A 20,900-nucleotide genomic window follows, 5' to 3' on the forward strand; every position below is an offset into this window, starting at 1 on the left:
TTATTTTATTGATGTTTAAGTCTACTGTTGGGTCACTTGAGTGACCCAACAGTAGATGAACATCTGATTCATGCAGACGTCCCAAAAGAGGTCGGACCGAATGTCCTGAGGATGAGAAACAGAAGAGAAAGAGAAAGTTTTACAGCAACCTAATTCTGCCCATGAAGTAATCATTATCCCTCACATGTTTAAGCCACCAAAAATCAAACTTATTTGAGAAACATCATCCAATGATAAAAAATATTGTAAATGGTTTTCTTTTGTTCACTGTAGAAAAGTGTGATCAAATTTATTGATTTATGATGACTGAGCTTAAAGACCTGTCATATAGAAAAATGTATTTTGTTATTTTTCTAGTTAAATGTAATTAATTTAAAGAAACTAAGTGTGATTACTATCCATTAAATTCTTCATAATCCATCACTAAAAGGAAGAAGGAACATGTTACATACCTAATTTCTATTTTGAAATACTTTCACCTCAGCTTGTTTTTGTCACTTATCACTTATTTGAAACATTGTTAATTCCTTCTTTCACATGTTTCTCATCAACAGTAATAACAGAGAGCAGAAGTGTTGCTGTAAATGACACTTATCAGGCAAGTATCATCACTAACAGGGAGTCTGAGAAACAAAACTCTTGTAAAAATGCAACACTCTGCTGACAAGTACATGCAACACATTTCAGAACCCAGCTTAATAAAAGAGTAAAAGTCACCACATTGCATAGGATTTGTAGTCAACATCGTCATAACACAAAATCCAATTCACCACAGATTGCTGGCATCTTGACTGACGTTCCTGCTTTTTTGGGAACATAAGATGAATATTTGGCTCCCCCTTATGGTTTGGTTTAACTGAGCACTACAGATTATCCCAACTCCTCACTGAAATGATGCACCTGTAGGGAAAAACTATCATTTGTCTTTGCTGTGCTGCTAAGCAGCAATAACACCAAAGACAATGGCCACGACTTAGTGAGAAACACACATGATTTTTTTTTCCAAGTAATGACCTAATTCTCAGCGTGGAGGGTAATATTTTTATAAATACATGCTATATAAATTACTATTTTGTTTATTTGTTCGTTAAGAAAGACCTGTTTTGTTTGTTTTAGTTTTGTGTCATAGCTTGTTTGCAAGTATTTAGGTATGTCTACTGACATTTACAATTAAATCTGTAAGTGTCCACCATCGATTCCCATTGTGCACCTTAAAATTATCATATTCTCACCTGTGTTCTTCATACTGAGGCAATTCACTTATAGTCCACTCAGGAATTGACTCCAAACTTGGAGCTGAAGAACTTATGTCGTTTGTTTTACATTTGTCAGAAGTCAGCAAACCAAAGTGTTCTAGTGTTTAGCTGAATAATAAACTGTTTGCTATCCAGCTTACTCCTAGCCCCCATGAGACTTTGCGGGATTTATGAGGGTGACTTCCGCCGCAAACCGGAACTTCCATTTGTTTACACATTAGCAACTCACTAACTGGCTTTCGTCAGAGCTTTTAGGCCATAAAATATGTGGGAACACCAGCTATCACAGCTTAAATGTGGCAATATTGTTATACCGCTACATACAACTTTTGCGGGGAGGGATGGCGACTTGAAGAAATGGCCGCAAATAATCCGCACTAGCATATTTAGCCACTTCACTGACTCAGTTGCTTCGGATGCAGATGCAGATTTGCTGCAGCCACAAATTAAACTTGGACTGATTATTAGAGTGCAGCCACGAAACGCACAGGGGCATCTTACGACACTTTCCAGTGGCAAGTTGCTCTCTGTAACAGGTTGATGTGTGATTCAGTTCGGTTCCAGTCATGTTGGGGCTGATTATCCGTATTGGTCTGAAGCACAGCAGATCCTGTCATTTCTCTGCTGATCTGCAGTGACACTCAGCAACGGAGAACCTCGAGGTTCTGGTTCTGATGGACAAAGTAAACCCAGATATTTTATTTTGTCTTATAGTAATGGCCCAAACAATAAAGTTCATGAAGTGGCCACACTTGCTGCAGCCACTTCCTGAACTTTATTATTTTTTAAATTCAAATGAAAATTCACATCACACCAAGCTAATATTATGTAGTTCTGCTGTTTTATACTGTCAGCAAAAAAAAAAAAACTGCAGCGCAGACCTCTGACCAGCTTCGCTGCTTTTCTCTCGTTTATTACTGTCAGCTCTTCAGAGAAACGAGCTGCTAGCAGCGCTGCTAATTCACTGTCAGTCCGTTACAAAACTTACCGCTGTGTTCCTGTCGCTCCCCGCGATTAAACTCACAATTACGACCCTCTGTACGGAGCAGCTCTCTGATAGCAGAGAGGCATGTCCGTAAACAAGTTTTACTAAATATTGTACAGTAGCCGAAAAGAGAGATGTAACTTATATCATCATAGAAAAACCCTACAAATAACAATGAAATACTACTACTTCCGGTGTGCGCCGGAAGTAAGACCCATAATCGTTTCCACACTAAGCCTCTCAGGAATAAGGTGGATATGGTTTCAAAAAGACAGCTGCTACTACCTCTTTATTTCTAGACACACATATTGTGGTTGGTTTTCCATTTCTAGTTGGTCATTAACAGTAATAACGACAGTCTTCAACTACAGCTGGGCATTTTAATTACATTGTCACAAAAATGTTTCTGTCTTCACAGATGATTTCAGCTAGCTGTTGTTTTAGCTCCAATGTTATTTTTACTGATCATGTTGCATCAACACAGGGGGATGTTTCAGTCTTCATAAACATGAAAGTAAGAATGTAAATGTAAAAATCTTGCACATCACTGCTTTTGCACTAAGCCTTTTTGATAGCCTATTTGATAATATCTGTATAGAGAGATACAATAATAATAATTGTTAGTATTATATATAATAATATAATAATCATTATATTATTGTAATAATATAAATGCCCTAATTTATAATATAGGGCATTATAAATTTTATTCATAATGCCCTATGAAAAGTCACCTCTTTCAACGATTACCGGCCTGTGGCACTGACTCCCATCATGATGAAGTGCTTTGAAAGGCTGGTAAAAGAACACATCGTCTCCAGACTCCCCTCCACATTCGACCCGTTCCAGTTTGCCTACCGCCGAAACCGCTCCACTGAGGACGCTATCTCCTCTGCCCTACACCTGAGCCTGGCTCACCTGGAGGAGAAGAACACTCATGTACGGATGTTGTTCCTGGACTTCAGCTCAGCGTTCAACACAATCATCCCACAGCATCTGGCAGGAAAACTGGAACACCTGGGCTTCAGCACCCCCCTGCGCAACTGGCTGCTAGACTTCCTCACCGACAGACCTCAGTCAGTCCGGATCGGACAACACACCTCCGATGTCATCACCCTCAGCACAGGCTCCCCTCAGGGCTGCGTCCTGAGCCCTCTGCTGTTCACTCTGATGACACACGACTGCGTCCCCAGGTTCGCCACCAACCACATCGTGAAGTTCGCGGACGACACAACGGTGGTGGGCCTCATCAGAGACGACAACGACCTGGACTACAGAGAGGAGGTGGAGCAGCTGGTGGACTGGTGCAGAGACAACAGCCTGATCCTGAACGTTGACAAGACGAAGGAGATGATCGTCGACTTCAGGAAGAACCGGCCCAGCCACGCTCCACTGCTCATCAACAGCTCGGCTGTGGAGGTGGTCAGCAGCACCAAATTCCTGGGGGTGCACATCACTAATGACCTCACCTGGACTGTGAACACCACGTCTCTGGCCAAGAGGGCACAGAAACGTTTGTATTTCCTGCGGAGGATGAGAAGAGCACACCTGCCCCCGCCCATCCTCAAGACGTTCTACAGAAGCACCATAGAGAGCATTCTGACCAGCTGCCTCTCTGTGTGGTGTGGAGGCTGCAGCGCCTCCGACTGGAAGAACGTGAGGAGAGTGGTGCGGACAGCAGAAAGGATCATCGGGGCCCCCCTTCCCTCCATTCAGGACATTTCATCCCAGCGCTGCGTGTCCCGAGGCCGAAACATCATCAGTGACCCCTCACACCCCCACCATGGACTGTTCTCCCTGCTGCCCTCTGGAAAGAGGTTCCGCAGCATCCGGTGCAGGACCACCAGGTTCCGAAACAGCTTTTTCCCACTTGCCATCAGACTGCTGAACTCTTAACTGGACTGTACTTAAAATCTGGTCTCCACTTTATACCATTGCACATGTACAGAGCTAAATAACTTATATTTTACTGTCATTACTGCACTTTATATTCTATATTTATATTTATATTCATATTTTATGCTGTATTTTATTTTATTCTGGAGTAACCTCACAACATTGAAAGCTCAAAACATTGTCCTGAGCCGTATGCAACGAAATTTCGTTCTGTATACACCCTGTGCATGCAAAATGACAATAAAGTCAGTCTAAGTCTAAGTCTAAGTATATGTCAAGTTGAAATAAATACAAATTCAAACATCGTTCCTTGTTGCAGCCACATTTGAATAGTCAAGGACCAGAACAAAAGAACAAAATTAGGTTATTGTAACGGCCTTTATGTTTTTGTCCCTCTGATGACTCTAAAATACAAATAGAAATATAAACACCAAGAAAGTGGCACAGATGAGAGGTTTGAAATCAGGGTACAACAGTGAGAATGTGATTTTATATGCTTGGTTTAAGTCAAGCATTGTTATCTCAGACATTTCTACAATCTGTGACATAGTGAGAATGCTCTGGTTTTTACCAAAAAAAACATAGTAGCAGAAAACAGGGATATGACAGATTTTTGTGATTTTACTGGTATGAAGAGATGATGCTCTCATACTTTAACTTCTTAAAAGCATTATCAACAACATCCAGAATATTTCATTTGACAGACTGTAAGTTTATTTTTCTCATGATCAAAGGACTTTGTTTATACCACCAGAGTAAAATTGTACACCATTTACTGTACATAATGATGAGAGCACTGAAACCAGAAAATGACAGAACCTCCCGAGTCCTGGACACATATGAGAAAAGCAGACTTTACAGCAAGAGTATCAACCATTTGGAAATAGAAATTTCTAATATAACACAACTGAATACAAGAATAGCACATTTGTTAAAGATCTTCTCAGAACCCACAGTAACAATAGCGGTATCAGCGATTGTTATTTGCTGTCATTCGGCATATTTTTTCAATGGTTGTAAAATAGAAAATCTACTACTTTACATTTGACAAAAAGAGATTATGCCCTAGAAGAAGCAAGAGGACAAATATTTTGAGTAAAAATGTGAGCAGTGGGTGATATATTGATTTACTGCCAGTGAGATGAGGAATGTATTAAGCTCCTTAATGGAATACAAAGTTCATGAAAATGTCAAGGAAAAGACATGTGTTAAAACAAAAGGTGGATTCACCCTCTTTGTTTTCTGGCAGTAGGTCATGCTGTGTTAATAAACTTTGAAGGAAATGAGCAGTGAAGTTGTGAAGCTAATTATAATTTACCTATAGACGGTCTGAAACGTTGGAATAAACTATCTTGAATCTTCTGTAGCCAAATGTGTTCATCCATTCTGAACATGTCTGAGGCACGCTAAAATTTAGAGAAATATCTTCAGTGAACGCGAGGATGGCAAGAAACACATAGATTAATTCAAGTTCAAGTTATTTTGTGACCAAACTTTAAAACTGGAGTTCATCTTCAAAGGCACAATAAAGTATGTATAGCAATATATCTTTCCATCACATAATTCAAAGTAAAGTGCACCATCATCCTGTACATTCACGTTGAACAGTGTGACACAATATGTGGTAGACAGCACTGTATAACATGCCTTTATCCTTTTCAAGTTGGAGTCTCTAATTGATTCTTTTGGAAATAAGTGATTATTTATTTTATTTTTTTTGCAATGACGATTAATGCTTGCAGCACCAAACAGCCAATACCGATGAAGTTGTTACAAATGATTGCAGAAAATAAAATTACCATGCATGAAATATGGAAAGACTGTGCTGTAGACTACAGAAAGAAAATACACGGAGTTGCTCAAACAAAACTCTTGTGTCCCTGTTAGTTAAAATGTACAAGTAAGGAAACGTTAAACTTCTAAAGCTACTACATAAAGAAACAGTGCAGGTTTTTATAATGCAGTTGCAGTATACAAAATTACAATATAAGTCGAGACCAATTCCTTTGATTTTACCAGTGGATTACTTTTTGTGCTTGTTTTCTCCCACAGATCATGACCATTTACCCCTTTTCGACTGCAGGCACACATAGACACCGAGGACTTGAAGCCCACAATGTATTTCGCAGTATGCAGGAGTTCCAGGGCATTGGGTGACTTAAAGATCTCAAACCAACCCGAGGGATACACAAGCAGCCCATAAGGACAGATAGATCATCTCTTCTTTGAACCTCAGATTTGAGTTTATTCACAGGCAAGTTTACTGTCAAAGCTGGAGAGAGCAATGGCAAAGGCTTGCAGCGCACACATTGGGTAGTTATAGTCCATTGTGAAGACGTCCTCTGCCACACGGCCGAACTGCATCACAATGTAGTCAGCTGTAAAAGAAAACGTATGTTTTACTCAATCGACACTGACACACAAAAAAAATATTTTATGTCCTAGGAGTTTCAAACTGTCAGTAACAACAGTGAGTGAAAGTGAGGAGACAGAGGATGCTTTGCAGAATCAATTGACACAATTACCAATACTTGGGTTTAATAAGAGATCTATGTTGGGCTTGAATGAGGATGGGTGATTGTGTTGTTCAGTTACTTGGCATATGGTATGCAGATGTCCCAGACGCCCCATGTTGGAGCCAGTGGGTAAATAAAGACACCCACACACCTTGTGTCATCGCACACTATGTTGTAAAGATTGAGCTCCATGTGGTGAACAACGGCAAAGCAAGACAACCAGTCATGTGTATATTCAATCACTATCAAACTCTGCAAAATGCTATGCTTTATTTTAGTTTTTCTAAAAGTTACGCTTTGTGTCTGGTGATCTTTCCTTTCTGCCTAATTGACTGTTGCTCCTGCAACTGCATGTGTCACATTGTTGAAGTTACATTGCCACCAAGTATTACCTTTATGTGCTTTCTATCCATGAAAGGATCTTCCAAAAAATCTAAACTTATAATTTAGGTAAAAAGACTAGGTATACCCAATTCCCAAAGAGCTTGATAAACTAGCTCTTAGTAGTAAACACTTGCCATTTGTATTTCTGGATCAGTTTCTAAGATTTTTTACAACACATAATGTTTGTAAATTGCAGCTCTTTTGATGTCACTCCAAAGAATTTCATTTTAATTTTATCTGAGGTCATGACCTTGATTGGACTATTGTAGCACATTGAATTATTTGCTTCTGGTCCAACTTACTATTGCACTGCATTGGTTGTGTTTTGGACCACTGTCCTGTTGGTGACCCAGTTTGGTCCAAGGTTTAGCCAACAGATAGACTGACTCCCATCTGAATGTAAAAAAAAAAAAAAAAAACTTTCCCATACAGTGATTTTCCTGGTTAACCCCAATCATGACTCCTCTTCCATCATGCTCAACAGTTGTCACAAAATGTTTATGCTTAAACTGCATTTGATTTTAGCACAAAATCTGTTTCAAATGCAAACCTAAGCTGTGCTGCCATATGCTTTTCAGAGTGAAAAGGCCTGCTTCTTTCCCTCTTGAATCTGATGAAAGAAGTGATGCTGTGCTTTGTTTTTCTCATGACAGTATTTCACCTGAAAGTTATTTTGCTCATTTATGTTTTTTATCTTGTTGTTATCTACACATTGTTCTCCTCGGCTGTCTCACAAAAGCCCTGAATAACTAATTGATAAAACCTTTCACAGCTAATAAAATGTTCTGTTAATGTCTATTTCTTTATCTGTTCAACAATGTTGCTTTTTACAGGAATAGCTTTGCTGACGTCACAACATCTTTTTAATTTGTTACATTTATTGCCCTCATTGCTAAATTTACTCAATTAAAATTATTTACCCTGTGGTAATACCCGCTCTGTAAAGTGAGCCAACGAAAAGAAAATCAGACTCTGAACACTATGCTCTCAATGCATTACTGAGAATTTGTATCATCTCCCAAATGTAAAGTGAAGTAAACATTTGGCTCTTACGGTCATTGTCATGAATGATTTGAAAGTTTTTAACAGAAGCCTGCGTGACTCTGCCGTGGAAGTTCAGAACGTAGGACTGAGTGTCATCATTCCACACAGGTGTTTTGTTGTGAAGCTCAATCACACTCTCGGTGTTCTTGTTCTGCCACCTGGCCAACAATGACTCATGCTCCTGAAATGAACAGCAAGCAAACACCTTCATAAACAGCCATTTCAGTTTTATGATCAATTATAAAACTATTACAGGGAGTTGGATAGGTTAGCACATATGCGGCAGCGAGACCTACGTTACGCGGCCGAATGGACACCCTCTCATGGTCCATGTTCATTCCCGGAATGATGACGCTCATTTTGCGAGGCCCTTTGAATCCTAAAACATTGGTTTCCTGTATTGAACAGATGATAAACTGGTAAAGATACAACAGAAGCATGCTTAAACAAAAATGTGCTATGTTTATTATGTAGAATCCTACTTAATATCAAAATACTAAAATAAAATGTTTAAAACGACAGATTTAGATTTATTATCCATTCTGCAAATATCTGATACATTAAAACTTGGTGTGAAAAACCAACAACAACAAAAAACCTAAATAAAGATACATTTAAATATGTTCATGATATTATATAAAAATGTTATTTTTGCGTAGATAAAGCTATTTTGGATGAACGTAACATACTGTAATCTTTTTCACCATATATTCCTATTCCTTACCCTCAGTATAGACATATACCTATACTAAGGATATATTTAAGTTGACCATAATAAGAGTCTCGTTTAGTTGCATAACAGTGAAATCATTAAAATTTTAGTATTTCTTTAATTACTGCAATCTCACATCCCTCTTTTTCTGCATAATATTAAATGTTGCATAATTGCAAATCGGGTAACCATTGCATTTCATTCTCTGAATATTTATACTCACATAGCAAATGGCAGCTAGTTCTTGGCGAAGATTGCTGGCTTCGAGGCTGGTGGTGCTCTTCATGGGGTTCAGACCATTGTCATACACAGTAAACTTAGTTCCCATGAGGTTTGACCTGCAAAAACAGCACTATGCATTCAAGTCTAATTCAAGATTTAGTGTGTGATTGAGGAAATTGAGGTGGCATTTCCTAGAGGCTGTTTGTAACTAGCCCTTTCATGCATGATTTATGATTGTTTATGTCAGGATTTTTTTCCAAACGGTTTTTGTTTTTCTTTCTTAAGGCATAAAAAAGGTGGGGAAAATAATTGTAAAAACAATTTTTCTTCTAGGTGATCAATTGTAATTTTCTCCAAATACAAAGTTGTTATTTGGAAAATACATCAGTAGTATTGACCTGCAATGGTTACTTGAGGTCACAATATCTTTTTGTATCTGCAAGGGTCCTCTACAATAGAAGGAGGGACTGGGTTGGTCGGCATGCTTTTCGTCTGTCAGCCATATTGGATTTAACTATAATTCTGCAATTCTGCAGAAGTAGCTGATAGTGTATTTTATGATGCACCAGTGTACACTTCAGAGGTCTCTGTGCATTTATAACATAAAAATCCACAAGAAACATAAGAAAATGACTTTTATGTAGCTGTCTGCTGTAGTGACCACTATGTATGAAAGGGCTGGAGTATATTGGTGTATGTATTTATTCAAAGCTAAAAATGCTCTGTCGGATCATTACAAAAGCTGTAAAAATGTGAAAAGGTGCCCTCGTGTTAACAATTATATTAACATCAGCTTAGAGAGAATTGAAAAAGTGTTCATTTCTAATTTCACTGTAAGTGTTCTCACATGTTGTAACTTGTAATTAGGACATTACAGGTTTGTTGTAACATTGCAACAAACTTCAATGTATTTTACCGGAATCTGATCTGAATGCCCACACAAAACCTGAACTAAATCAAATTTCTGAAGCGTTATAATCAAAGTCTAAAAATTTGCTTTCATATCCACAGTTCTAAAAGCTGAGTCTATGTCTCCTTTAGAAGGCACACCTCACTTAGGTTCTCACAAGAACTCCTGAGAAATTAGATGCAATAGTTCATAAAAGTATATATCGCAATCATTTAAGAAGGATTGTAGTTCTAGTCTAGAGGTTTGAGCAGCGGTCAGGCCGCCTCTGAAGATGAAAATGCGTAAAGCTATGATTGAGTTTCCATGGAGCTGCTGGTTTGATGTTCTCTCTGAGGTTCACAGTACAACACCCCATCAATCCAAGGCTGTAATAATTATTTTTAATCAACAGATCATTGAACATTTTAACAAAGAACAATGACTTGCAATCAGTCACATTTTTCAGAGTTATGCAGCTTCTTTGATAAAACCAGATGAATGAGCCACATTAATCTCCACTAATGAAGGGTTCTTAAAAATGCTATGTTCAATTGCCATGATCAAAAGCTAATTTATATCAGCACTAAGAGATCTGAAATCAACCAGACATTAGTTTTCCAGTGTTCAACATTCCCTACTTTTTCAGACTCAAACTTCAGGCATTCTCAGTCTATAAATATGGAAACTACAACAACAACAAAAAATCCTGTAAGGAAGGCACACAAATGAATGATAAACAGAAGATTGGATGAACAGACGGATGGATGGACAGATGGATGAATAAAAAGATTAATGAAGGGATGAATGGTTGGAGGAATTGTTTGTATGACTGCTGGAAAATCAAACAGATGAATGGACAGATATAAATACAATATTGTATTTTTAACAATATGTTGACAGTGATATTGACAAGAAATAAGGTCTGAAAATAAAAATACCCTTTCAGATTCTATTTTCTTGTTATAGAAAACAAGAAAACCATTTTCTTGTTTTCTATCTTTCCGCATCTATCAAATGCGGAAAGATAGAAAACAAATGCTATACATCTCCAGTTTTTCCAACACCGCCCAGAAACCCTGGTTTTAAAAATTGCACCATTAAATGCAGGCTGGAGTGCTGTCAGTTTATGTAATGTCAGTGTGTTGGTAATTTTGTGTGATGCTGCAAAACATCCCAACATGTTTTTAAAGAATTCACCTCAGTTTTCCAATGAAGCTCTCCCCTCCACGAGACAGATCAGTGGGATCAATGGAGATGAGGTAATTTGAAGTTTTACTCTTTTTTCTTTTCCTTCCAGCTAAAAGGAATACCTGGGAAAAATGGAGCCAGAAACCAACAAAAAAGAAAAAAACTTGTAAAAAATACAGTTGCATCAACTCATCATTTAAATCCAGGAAGTAGATTTACATGAATGTTGTGAAATAGACATTTTCCACACTTTTCAGCAAAAAAAAAAAAAACTGACACAATCTACCAGGAAATGCTCGTCTCACAGCTTTCTCACCTTTTTGCCATCCTCCCTCTCCAGGTGAAGATAGTAGGTAGGATACATTCCTCTGTCCATGCCTTTCTTGTCCCTGGTGATTCTGCATTTTACTCTGACACCCTGTGGTGCGGGTCGCAGAGAAAACTCCTCCAGATCCTCAACATCAATGGCAGGTTCATTTGTTGGTGGAGTGGGTGCTGAGGCCACCTCCTGTGGAAGACAGCAGCCCACTGAGGGTGAAATGGTGGTCGGGTGAGTGATATGTCATTAGAGAGTTTTGTTAAAACGGGGTAAGGTGGCATAATGAGTCTGAAGTTCAAACTGTCCACGGGGACAGAAAATGAGCACAGTGTGCCTAAAATAAAGATCCAGTCAAGGAAAGAAGATTGAGTTGACTGAAGACGAAGATTAGACTAGCAGAGAGAAAATACGGGAAGTGAAAGCTGTAAACACAATGTCCAGACATTAATCATTTTCATTTACAAATGTTGAAACATGCAATTTATTGTTCCAAAGGAAGTAAATATCCTTAGGGCCTGTACCGCTCACAGATTATCTGACTACATGATTTTAGATAAACATTATAAATGCTCTGCGACAGACTGGCGACCTGTCCAGGGTGAACCCCGCCTCTCGCCCGAAACGTTCGCTGGAGATGGGCACCAGCAACCCTCCCGACCCCACTGGGGACAAGGGTGTAAATGGAGGGATGGTGGATGGATGGATGGATTATCAATGCTAATGCTAATCACTTTTACTCACGTCATGTCATCTTCTTCTCTTCCAATGTAAGTTGCGTTTTAGTTGGCCATTTAAGTGAAAATAATTTAATTATTTACCTATTTCTGTAAATGTTTTTCTTAATTAGAGTTTTACTTTGAATGACTGAGAATTTCTCTAAGAATTTTACTACAGTAATCGTCTTCTATTTTTACATGAAATAGAAGACATGATAAGACTAAAGAACCTGAATGAAATTATATACACATTACAAGGTAAATACAATTAAAATTATAAGATCTCAAATGTGCACCGCATTTTATCTGATCTTGACAAATTTGTATCCAAATCAATGTTTTGAGTCAAACATTTCTGAAGGGAAGCGACGTAATCTCCATTTTTTGCAACTGACTTCCTCCTGGTGTTTGCTGTATTTCTGCCTTGGATTCACAAAGCAGGTTGCACTAAACACATGCTCCACAGGTCCAGCAGATGGGAGCAATTTGCTCTTGCTTATATGTCAGCATGTGGACGACCTCCTTTCAGCAAGAAACTGACAAGATGCAGGGTAATGATGAAAGTACGGTGGCCGACAGGTGCAAATGCGCAGCAAAAGAGAAAACATGCAAACAAAAAAGAAGACACCCCCGAATGAAATGCAGCAAATAAAAAGAGAGACGCAAACACCCCCGAATGAAATGCAGCAAATAAAAAGAGAGACGCAAACACCCCCGAATGAAATGCAGCAAATAAAAAGAGAGACGCAAACACCCCCGAATGAAATGCAGCAAACAAAAAGAGAGACGCAAACACCCCCGAATGAAATGCAGCAAACAAAAAGAGAGACGCAAACACCCCCGAATGAAATGCAGCAAACAAAAAGTGTTGAAAACGGAAGTGCTCCAGACCACTAGGGGGAGTCAAAGAAAATAGTATTCATTTCTATGGGACCAGATGCAAGATTCTTCTTCTTCTTCTTCTTGGTATTTATTGGCGGTTGGCAACAAACTTACAGTAGCATTACCGCCACTTACCAGTATGGAGTGTGGTTCGAGATGGTCTATAAACTTTCACTTTCTACCTTTTCCCTCCATTAACTCCTGATTAAACATACCCCCACACATACACACCTGCTTATATTATCCAACTTGCTTATAACTTTATATACCCCTCTTTGATATTCTTTACACATTCACACCCAACTTGCTCTACTCATATCCTATGAAATAGCTTTGTTTTTTTAAGATACCGAATAATTATTTGAATATGTCTACTCCCGAAATCTCTCCTCAAAAATTCTATTAAATTAAACCTTTCTTTAATACCTACACACTCTCTCAGCATGCATCTTCTCTCTTCTTCATACTTACAACACTCTAAAATAACATGCTCTATTGTTTCAGACTTCTCACAATAATCACACTTTCCAGATGCAAGATTCAGAGAGATACCTTTACTTTCTTTCAAATTTCTTTCTCTGAATCTTGCATCTGGTCCCATAGAAATGAATACTATTTTCTTTGACTCCCCCTAGTGGTCTGGAGCACTTCCGTTTTCAACACTTTTTGTTTGCTGCATTTCATTCGGGGGTGTTTGCGTCTCTCTTTTTATTTGCTGCATTTCATTCGGGGGTGTTTGCGTCTCTCTTTTTATTTGCTGCATTTCATTCGGGGGTGTTTGCGTCTCTCTTTTTATTTGCTGCATTTCATTCGGGGGTGTTTGCGTCTCTCTTTTTATTTGCTGCATTTCATTCGGGGGTGTTTGCGTCTCTCTTTTTGTTTGCTGCATTTCATTCGGGGGTGTCTTCTTTTTTGTTTGCATGTTTTCTCTTTTGCTGCGCATTTGCACCTGTCGGCCACCGTATGACCTCCTTTCAGCAAGAAACTGACAAGATGCAGGGTAATGATGAAAGAGATGAAGACAACGTTTTCCTACTACAGTGTGATGCGTCCATAAAAAATGCTTGAGGTAAAAATTTTGCAAGTTATAAAATTATTACACCTATCCTTTAGAAAAATATTGCACTAGTTACATGCTTCCACTAGTTCCCATTACATGAGAATAAAATAAACAGCTGTAAGTGATGTCATTGTCCTACTTTAACATAAGAAATAAAGAAATGATCTGCTTTTTCTTACATTTGGTTTCCATTACTGGGTGCTCACTTGACACCTTTGTGTTCTCTCTGTCTCAGAACAACAGGTAAGTGGGACAGAGATCCTCAGTGCACCTTACTTAATTAGCACAGTAAGGACAGATCTTCTTCAGCGTGTGTTTGTTTGACTTCTATTTATTAACCTCCGAAAGTGAAGACTCTAATTAAGTGCAATTTATACAATTTAATGCAGACAGGTTTCAGTTGAACAAGGGATTGATTCCACCTTTGTGACATGTCTTCAGTAAATATTGTTCCTGTGCTTTCTGTAAAACTGAAACAGCTCTGTTCTTTGTAAATACAAAACTATTTCATTTGGCAATATTTTTTTTTTACAAAAGGAGAGAAATCCATAATTTTTTTTACAGAAATAAGTCATAAATTTGAGATGACATTCCCCTTCATACATACACAAAGACTCATTTAAATGTGGGCATGCCAGATCTCCCTTTACATCTACTTTCATAATTACAACATGCACGCTGTGTGGGTTAACTATTTTAAGTCTCTATTATGAATTTGCTCTTGAGGTTCCCCAGTGCAGTACTGCATCTTTTAGATGTGTCCATGCTCCAACACAGTTGAATTAATGGCTTATTTTACCTCCTTATTGTGTCTTTAGGTTCTGCAGGGAATCATTACTATATTTCTTGAATCACTCAAAATCTGAAACAGGCAGGATACAGGCTGGACTCCCATGGTCTAGTCGCTGAACAACTTGCCAATTTAAGGTTATGAAACACAGGGAGTGTTGATGTAAATTGTGCTGGGGAGAGCTGTTTTCAGGAGTATGTTCCCAGATTACAGTAATCTCAAAGGGGTATTCTTTGAAGGGCTCAGTATTTCAAGTGTGCTTCCTGTGCCTAAAGACTACTTTATTTCCTGGAGTCACACAATTATGGGGTTATTAGTAGCTGAAAGATCTTGCCAATTGATTTGAGAAAACATCAGTACAGCAAATAAACACAAATGATGGGTCCCAAAATTACAAATGACTTTAATTACATTAAACTTTAATTTTCAATTTATTGAACTTCAAGCATAAAACTGCTAGGAGTGAAACTGAGCAACGTAATAAACTTGCGTTCTCTCTGCTCATTATTCACAGGTCTATGGCAAATGTGCCATAGATGACAGGCAATCAGAAGATAGGGAGGATGTGAAGAGGGAAATTCATTTTACCTTGCATGACTTTTTGCTGGTGGCAGAGCCTGGTCTTGTGTTGCTATTGAGCTGTGAAGAGCTTGAGCTAATTTCATCGTCATCATCCTCTTCTTCATCAAAATTCATACTGCTGGAAATACCTTTGGAACACAGAAAAGAAAAACTGAAAAATGAAAGAAAAATCACCAGCAGGATTGCACACTCTAGACTTATCTAAGCACCATTAAAAAAATTCTACCCGCTTTAATTTAAATGTGGTAATTTAATCAATCACATTTATTTAGATAGCACATTTCAGAAACAAGACAGTTCAGAATGTGTCATAAAAACACAATATAAAAAGTCATAAACGACATCACATACTGTAGTCAATAATTGAGAAAGCCTGTAACAAACATTATATTTTTATGAGTGACGTTATCAAAATCAACCACACACATCAAATATGTTGGTCAACGTTTTATTTCATTAATTTATGGTTCAATAGCAACAATAAACTGATGAGTTTTTAGTTGAGATTTAAAGGAAGTCAATGTTTCAGCTCTTTTGCAGTTCTCTGGAAGTTTGTTGCAGCTTTGTGGCGCATAGAAGCTGAATGCTGCTTCTCCTCGTTTGGTTCTGATTCTGGGGATGCAGAGCAGACCTGAACCAGAAGACCTGAGCGGTCTGGAAGGTTGGTACAACAATCGCAGATGTTTAGTGTATTGCGGTGCTAAGCAGTGACTTATAAACTAACAACAGTATTTTAAAGTTTATTCTCTGAGCTACACAAAGCCAGTGTAAAGACTTTAGAACTGGTGTAATGGCATGTGAAATTGTGTCTTTTTCTTGGGATTGTTTACAACATTTAAGAAACTAGTAAAAATCAGTGAGCGTTTCTCAACACCTCAGTTAGCTAAGTTTAAATGTAAACAACAACTAACCTCCACTTTAAAATGTGTTTCATTTCAAAAGTTAACATTATTTCAATATTTCTATCCAAGTTAATGTGGGCATGTGCTTAATTTTGTAAAAATAAGAGAAGCAGCCTCAGGATAAACACAGACTTATGTTTTCTCAGAAGACCAAAAGAGACGGAGCGTTATTTACCAAACAGCATTGATACCAGTTGCTCCAATGTGCCTATAAAATACTTAGTTTTTTTCCTGTGACCTAATTATCACATAAAAAATAAAAATATTACATTTGGTTTTGGTTGACTTGCTACTGCACCACTTCCCTAATGAGAGCTGGAGAGTGGAGATGAGGAGTGTGACTGACAGATGAGAGAAAAGAAGAGCAGCAATTATTATCAGACAGACGTTTGAGGCCGAGTTAATGCAGTTCGTCACACATCAAGAGTGGAAACCCTGAGTTGGTAATTGCTCCCATTTATTTCGACTTTATGCGTAGGGTGTATGTTCAGCTGAAAAAAATGTTAGGCTTCCCTTCAATCCTAACGACCATGCTGATATTGTATTCAGGGTCTGAAGAAGATGGGTTTTTATCAGGTCCTCATTTGGACACGTGACAATTACAGAGACATAACACTTAAGGAACTCTGCACATTTGTTCCTCATGTTAAAATTTTTATTGATTTTACAACTGTCTATTTTATTTATATAAAAGTATGAGTCTTTGCTGATTGTTACAACTAATATTAGAGGTCAGTCAAGGAGAAAATGAATAACTCAACATGATGTCTAAGAGCCCCACTTTAATTTCACCTGCACAGTCAATGTTTTTGAAGATTTTAATCCATTGTCTATAACCATTTATCCTTGCTGGGTCATGTGGGGGACTGGTGTTTATTTCCAGTGGTCATTTGAGTGTGCTAGGAATTACAAAATGACAAATAATTAGAATAATCTACGTTTTGCTGGATTTCAATAAGCAGCATCTCCCTGCTGTTGAGAGATTTTATGTCACTCAGAGTGTGCTGTGAGGACGATAACCTGGCCAGTATTTCAGTGAACCAGAATGCTGTGGATGTCATTAAAGACTTTTCAAAACAACAGAGGTTTTACCTTTCTTCAGCATGGTGACACGAAGGTCCTGCTTACTCTGTGACTGAGTGCAGCTCATAACCGGCTCTGCCTCGCCCTCCTCTGCAGCAGAATGGCCCACCGTCAGGATCTGGATCTGACTGTCGTCCTGCTGGGCAGCCGGGCTGTTGATCGCTGCCAGGTCATCATTCACCAAGAACAAACTTTGTTAAAATGCTTCTCAACAGTATCCATTTCATTTCTGCTTCACATATCAAAACATCTTTACAACTGAAATACAGATTTTCTGTTCAACCAGGAAATCTGCAGAAAAATGTCAATATTATAATACCTGCTGCAAATGATAGATAGAAACAACAAGAAATTGCAGGTAAGTGATCTAGGATGTACATCAAATCTACAACTGACATTTGCAAACTCGTGATCTTTGATCTGCATAATGTTTCAGCCTCTAAATGAGTCTTCCTGTCACATGTCATTGCAGAACTTAGACACAGACAAACAAAAAACAGAAAAGCTACACTGATTATGTTTGCTGCCAGGAGTAGTTTGAACATTCAGCTCTTCAACTGTGACTGTTATCCAAGGATCCAAGAATAACAATTACAGTTGAAGCAACAGGATGGAAATTACTTTGTCTCTTCTGTTGTACACTGCAGTAAGTTGTAGTAAGGAAATGTTTTAAGTGTTAGTCATAATGTTATATATTTCATGGCCTGTTAATTTGATTTGTGGTAGGCTAACCTTTGTGTTTGCCCTTCCTCTCCTTCTTTTCACTGCCTGTCTGCGGAGTGGAGCTGGCCGATGCTTTGCCCTTTTTGGCTGAGCGAGGCAACTGAGCGTCCGAAATCACCTTCACCTCCTCCCGTTCAGGATCTTGCACTAGAAAACATTCAGGTGGAGAACAGAAATGGACAGCAAAATTCAGGAAATTGATATTTCAAACAAACAAAGATTAGTTTATGTCTAATATTTCTATACAAATAATATTTTTTTTAGTTTCTCATATATCAGCAAAGCTCTTTCTTTTCTTCTTTGTTTCTTTCTTTCTTTCTCTCTTAGTGAAAACTGAGAGACTTCATAGCTCTAAGTCAAAGAAACTAGATCTTTGGCCTGGGAAGATTCTGTAAATGTAAGCTGAAGTCAATCTACTGCTACCTCCATGCAAAAGGAATAAAAATACAAGCTGGCTTTTATTGTGCATAAAATAAAAATCATATTTTTTTGTTGTACTATAGCACAATGTTTTGGGCACCTCACATATTGTCAAAAATACACTGCAAATGTTTCACAGCTCTAAAAACAGCCTTAAATTTGATGAGAGCCTAATTTTGTTTTGGATTACGTTCATTTTGTAAAATTCTTACAATTGCTTGATTATTAGAAAATCTGCACCTTTACATCTTGAGGTAGTCTGTAATGGATTTTTAATTTTAATATGTTGTGATTTTTAGTTTCCCAATTTCCCTGTATGGTAATGAATTCATTTTTATTCAGGTCAGTGAAACATTCCCACTGCTGTTTCACAAGGACAAGGTCTGATTGTTCCAGACTTTCCTCTGCTTTCATCACAAAGTTTTAGTTTTTTTCTCCCCACCCCAAATATTTTTCTTTTCCAGGCATGGCATGTTAAAATAGTTTTGTAAGATCACAGCATACAACATCCTTGGCCTCTTTCAAAGTTTCCTTTCACGTTATTGATGCTAAATTTCACAGTCAGGAGCCTGGAACATTTTTCTACTGACGACATTTCAACCAGGTTCGCGTGACCATCCTGCTGTTACAGTCAGCTGCCGCAAACATTTGGAGATCATTTCTCTGATCCTACAAGCAAATCTTTTAGAAATTAGAAAATTAATTTTCCAGGAAATGTATTTCTGTTCAGAGCTATATAATGCTGCTTAATAGACTCTGTAATGAGGTTTGCCAGTTATTATTATGGAAGATAATAATAACTTATTATGGAAGATAATAATAGTAACTACTATTTCAACTGTTTGAAATAGTAGTTAATCAGCCAAATGTTCTAACAAGCTACTTAAGATGTGAGACCTTGTTCAAAATAATCAGAGCACAAATCTACTGATTTTGCGCTCTCTGTCCTTCCATTTTAATTTAACTGTTCAAGTTTTCCACATTTTTATTTCACAGAATGGTAATGAAAGTAAACGGTTTTATGCCAATCTGTATTCTGTAAGACCAAATTTATGATCTGTTCTGTTTTCTAATTCTATCTATGAAACTGGAATTGATAATCATGTCAGAAGATTACATCTTTCCTGGCTTAATTCTAAGCAGGAGAGTTTCTGAACATTATGGGTTTTCTCACCATGGTAGATGGTGCTGCTGTTGCTGCTGAGGTACGATTCGACCAGCGGGGCCTGTTCTTCGCTCTGTTTGGTCCGACGAGCGCGGGACCTCCCGTCCACATTGGACTGGACCATCAGAGGCTCCTGTCTTTTCTTCTTCTGCTTCTGTTCAAGGAGGGCTCGCTGAGGTTTTGAACACAAAAGCATCATCAGACATGAAGTCAGATTACAAAGGAACAATTTAGGCAAATAGCCCACATTTTACGAATGTTAACCTGCAAATGTAAATCAAAAGCTTTATAAACAAAGGTGAATTGTATGGCATGCAAAACAGAGGGTTTCAAATGGTTACCACACCCTAACTTTCTACAAACAAAAAAAACATAAAAAATAAATATGCCGGAGGATTTTGTTCAAGTTATTTTAAGCAGCTATCTGCACATCTAAAATTCAGTCAGTCTTTTCAAGCATCTTTGTGAAAAAAAAAGCAATCCTTGGAGGAAGCACCTTGATGTGTCTTAAAAACACCTTCAGCAGTATTGTGAAGTAAATACTTTCGTGCGTCAGAGCTTTATGAGAGCCACATAAAAGATCTTCCTAGTTGTATGCAAGAGGATTTAGTGCTGCTTATCAGTGTTTTCTGGTGAGCTGTTTTAGTTGCTTACATGCAAGTTGGAACAAATCTATTAAGATGTAGAAACAATGTTAGATGACTGGAAATGTGCTGTCAAACCAAATTATCTGATTCTAAATGGATTCTGTGGCTTTTATCAGGACTAATTATACCCAACTAGAACTATTTAATTATTAAAGGTTTCCATTAGAGAAAAAATTCGATTGTACTGTAAGACTATGAAAAAAAACACTAAATCACGTCACAAACTAAACCTGAAATAGCTTTGTATGACCATTTAGTGTCGTGTTCTGTGTTTTCTGTGTGTTAATTTCAAGTTTTCGGCGTCTCTGAGTCTCTTCGTTGTCCTGTCCTCCCCTTGATTGTTCCCAGGTGTGTCTCATTTCTGTGATTACCCTCCCGTGTATTTAATGCCACCTGTGTGTCTGCGTCTCTGTCGGGTCCTCGTCTCGTTTGACTTAGTCAGTGTCGAATGTGCGTTTAGTCCGTTGTCTTGTCCATTGTATTTACCAGTTGCTACCGGCGTTGAGCCCTGGCTTCTGC

At 38.1% G+C, this 20,900-nt stretch overlaps 1 protein-coding gene across 3 annotated transcripts in view; it reads right to left on the reverse strand.

Annotated features, from left to right (window-relative positions):
• The window catches only part of tub (tubby bipartite transcription factor), a 68,366-nt gene that overhangs the window by 18,272 nt on the left and 29,194 nt on the right, over positions 1 to 20,900 (reverse strand). For 2 of the 3 annotated variants that reach the window (XM_023332197.1, XM_023332199.1), the window contains exons 3-12: positions 19,744 to 19,906; positions 18,159 to 18,296; positions 17,436 to 17,588; positions 15,448 to 15,569; positions 11,409 to 11,600; positions 11,102 to 11,214; positions 9,017 to 9,131; positions 8,378 to 8,476; positions 8,091 to 8,262; positions 4,829 to 6,515 (exon numbers count right to left, since the gene is read on the reverse strand). In XM_023332197.1, the coding sequence (XP_023187965.1) occupies positions 6,382 to 6,515; positions 8,091 to 8,262; positions 8,378 to 8,476; positions 9,017 to 9,131; positions 11,102 to 11,214; positions 11,409 to 11,600; positions 15,448 to 15,569; positions 17,436 to 17,588; positions 18,159 to 18,296; positions 19,744 to 19,906 (1,401 nt within the window). In that variant the 3' untranslated portion in view covers positions 4,829 to 6,381. Of the gene's footprint in view, positions 1 to 4,828; positions 6,516 to 8,090; positions 8,263 to 8,377; positions 8,477 to 9,016; positions 9,132 to 11,101; positions 11,215 to 11,408; positions 11,601 to 15,447; positions 15,570 to 17,435; positions 17,589 to 18,158; positions 18,297 to 19,743; positions 19,907 to 20,900 lie in introns of those variants that run through there. The other variant, XM_023332198.1, reaches the window with a different exon arrangement.

The sequence above is a fragment of the Xiphophorus maculatus genome, chromosome 4, assembly GCF_002775205.1.
Source record: "Xiphophorus maculatus strain JP 163 A chromosome 4, X_maculatus-5.0-male, whole genome shotgun sequence".
Classification (NCBI taxonomy): Eukaryota; Metazoa; Chordata; class Actinopteri; order Cyprinodontiformes; family Poeciliidae; genus Xiphophorus; species Xiphophorus maculatus.